The sequence below is a fragment of the Haliaeetus leucocephalus genome, unplaced genomic scaffold, assembly GCF_000737465.1.
Source record: "Haliaeetus leucocephalus isolate CR32 unplaced genomic scaffold, Haliaeetus_leucocephalus-4.0 Scaffold92, whole genome shotgun sequence".
NCBI classification, from domain to species: Eukaryota; Metazoa; Chordata; class Aves; order Accipitriformes; family Accipitridae; genus Haliaeetus; species Haliaeetus leucocephalus.
Window position 1 is genome coordinate 6,038,773 of NW_010972528.1, and position 699 is coordinate 6,039,471.

Here is a 699-nt window from a genome sequence, read left to right on the forward strand (position 1 = left end):
CAGGGGCGGTCGGTCGGTCGGTCCGTCCATCCGCGCCGGGCCCGTGGCTCCTTTGTGTACAGCAGCCGCTCCTGAATGCGGAGGCAAAGCCCGTGGCTTGGCACCGAGCTTTTAAAAAACAACAGCCTTCCCTCCGTCCCTCCCTCCCTCCCTCTCTCCCTCCTCCTCTCCCCTCCTCCCGCCGAGGCGGACGGGCACCCACCTGGGCTCCGCCGCCCACCTCTCCTCTCTCCCTCGCCTCTCCTCTCCCTCTCCTCTCCTTGTTTACCTGCACTTTTCCCCCGCTGTCCCCTGCCGCCTCCCGGCCCTCGTTCGTCCCCGCTCCTCGGGAAGGCTCGGCGCCCCGCAGCTCCGGTCCCTCGGCGGTTTGCCCGCGCCCCAGCCCCGGGGAAGACACCTGAAGGTGGATCTATTAAACCTCCCGGCGGTCTCTCCAAGTGCACTTCTTGGACCAAAGCACCGGCATGGATGTAAGATTTTACCCGGCTGCGGCGGGCAGCTCGCTTCCCGGAGACCCCTCCAACCTGGACTTTGCCCAGTGTTTGGGTTACTACAACTACAGCAAGGTGATTATTCCCGCGTGGGTTAATTCCTCGTGCCGCTGCCGGGACCGGTTCCCCGAGAGCCGGAGTTCGGGCTCCGTCGGGGCGGGGAGGCTCGGGGCCGGGGGATGCCCGAAAGCCCGAGGCGGCGGGGAGC

General features: G+C 67.1%; 1 protein-coding gene across 2 annotated transcripts in view; it reads left to right on the forward strand.

Moving 5' to 3' along the window:
* The first annotated feature begins 459 nt into the window (after positions 1–459).
* TOX3 (TOX high mobility group box family member 3) overlaps positions 460–699 on the forward strand; it is a 78,852-nt gene continuing 78,612 nt past the window's right edge. Inside the window, exon 1 of one of the 2 annotated variants that reach the window (XM_010585002.1) lies at positions 460–566. In XM_010585002.1, the coding sequence (XP_010583304.1) occupies positions 465–566 (102 nt within the window). In that variant the 5' untranslated portion in view covers positions 460–464. The remainder of the gene's footprint in view (positions 567–699) is intronic. The other variant, XM_010585009.1, reaches the window with a different exon arrangement.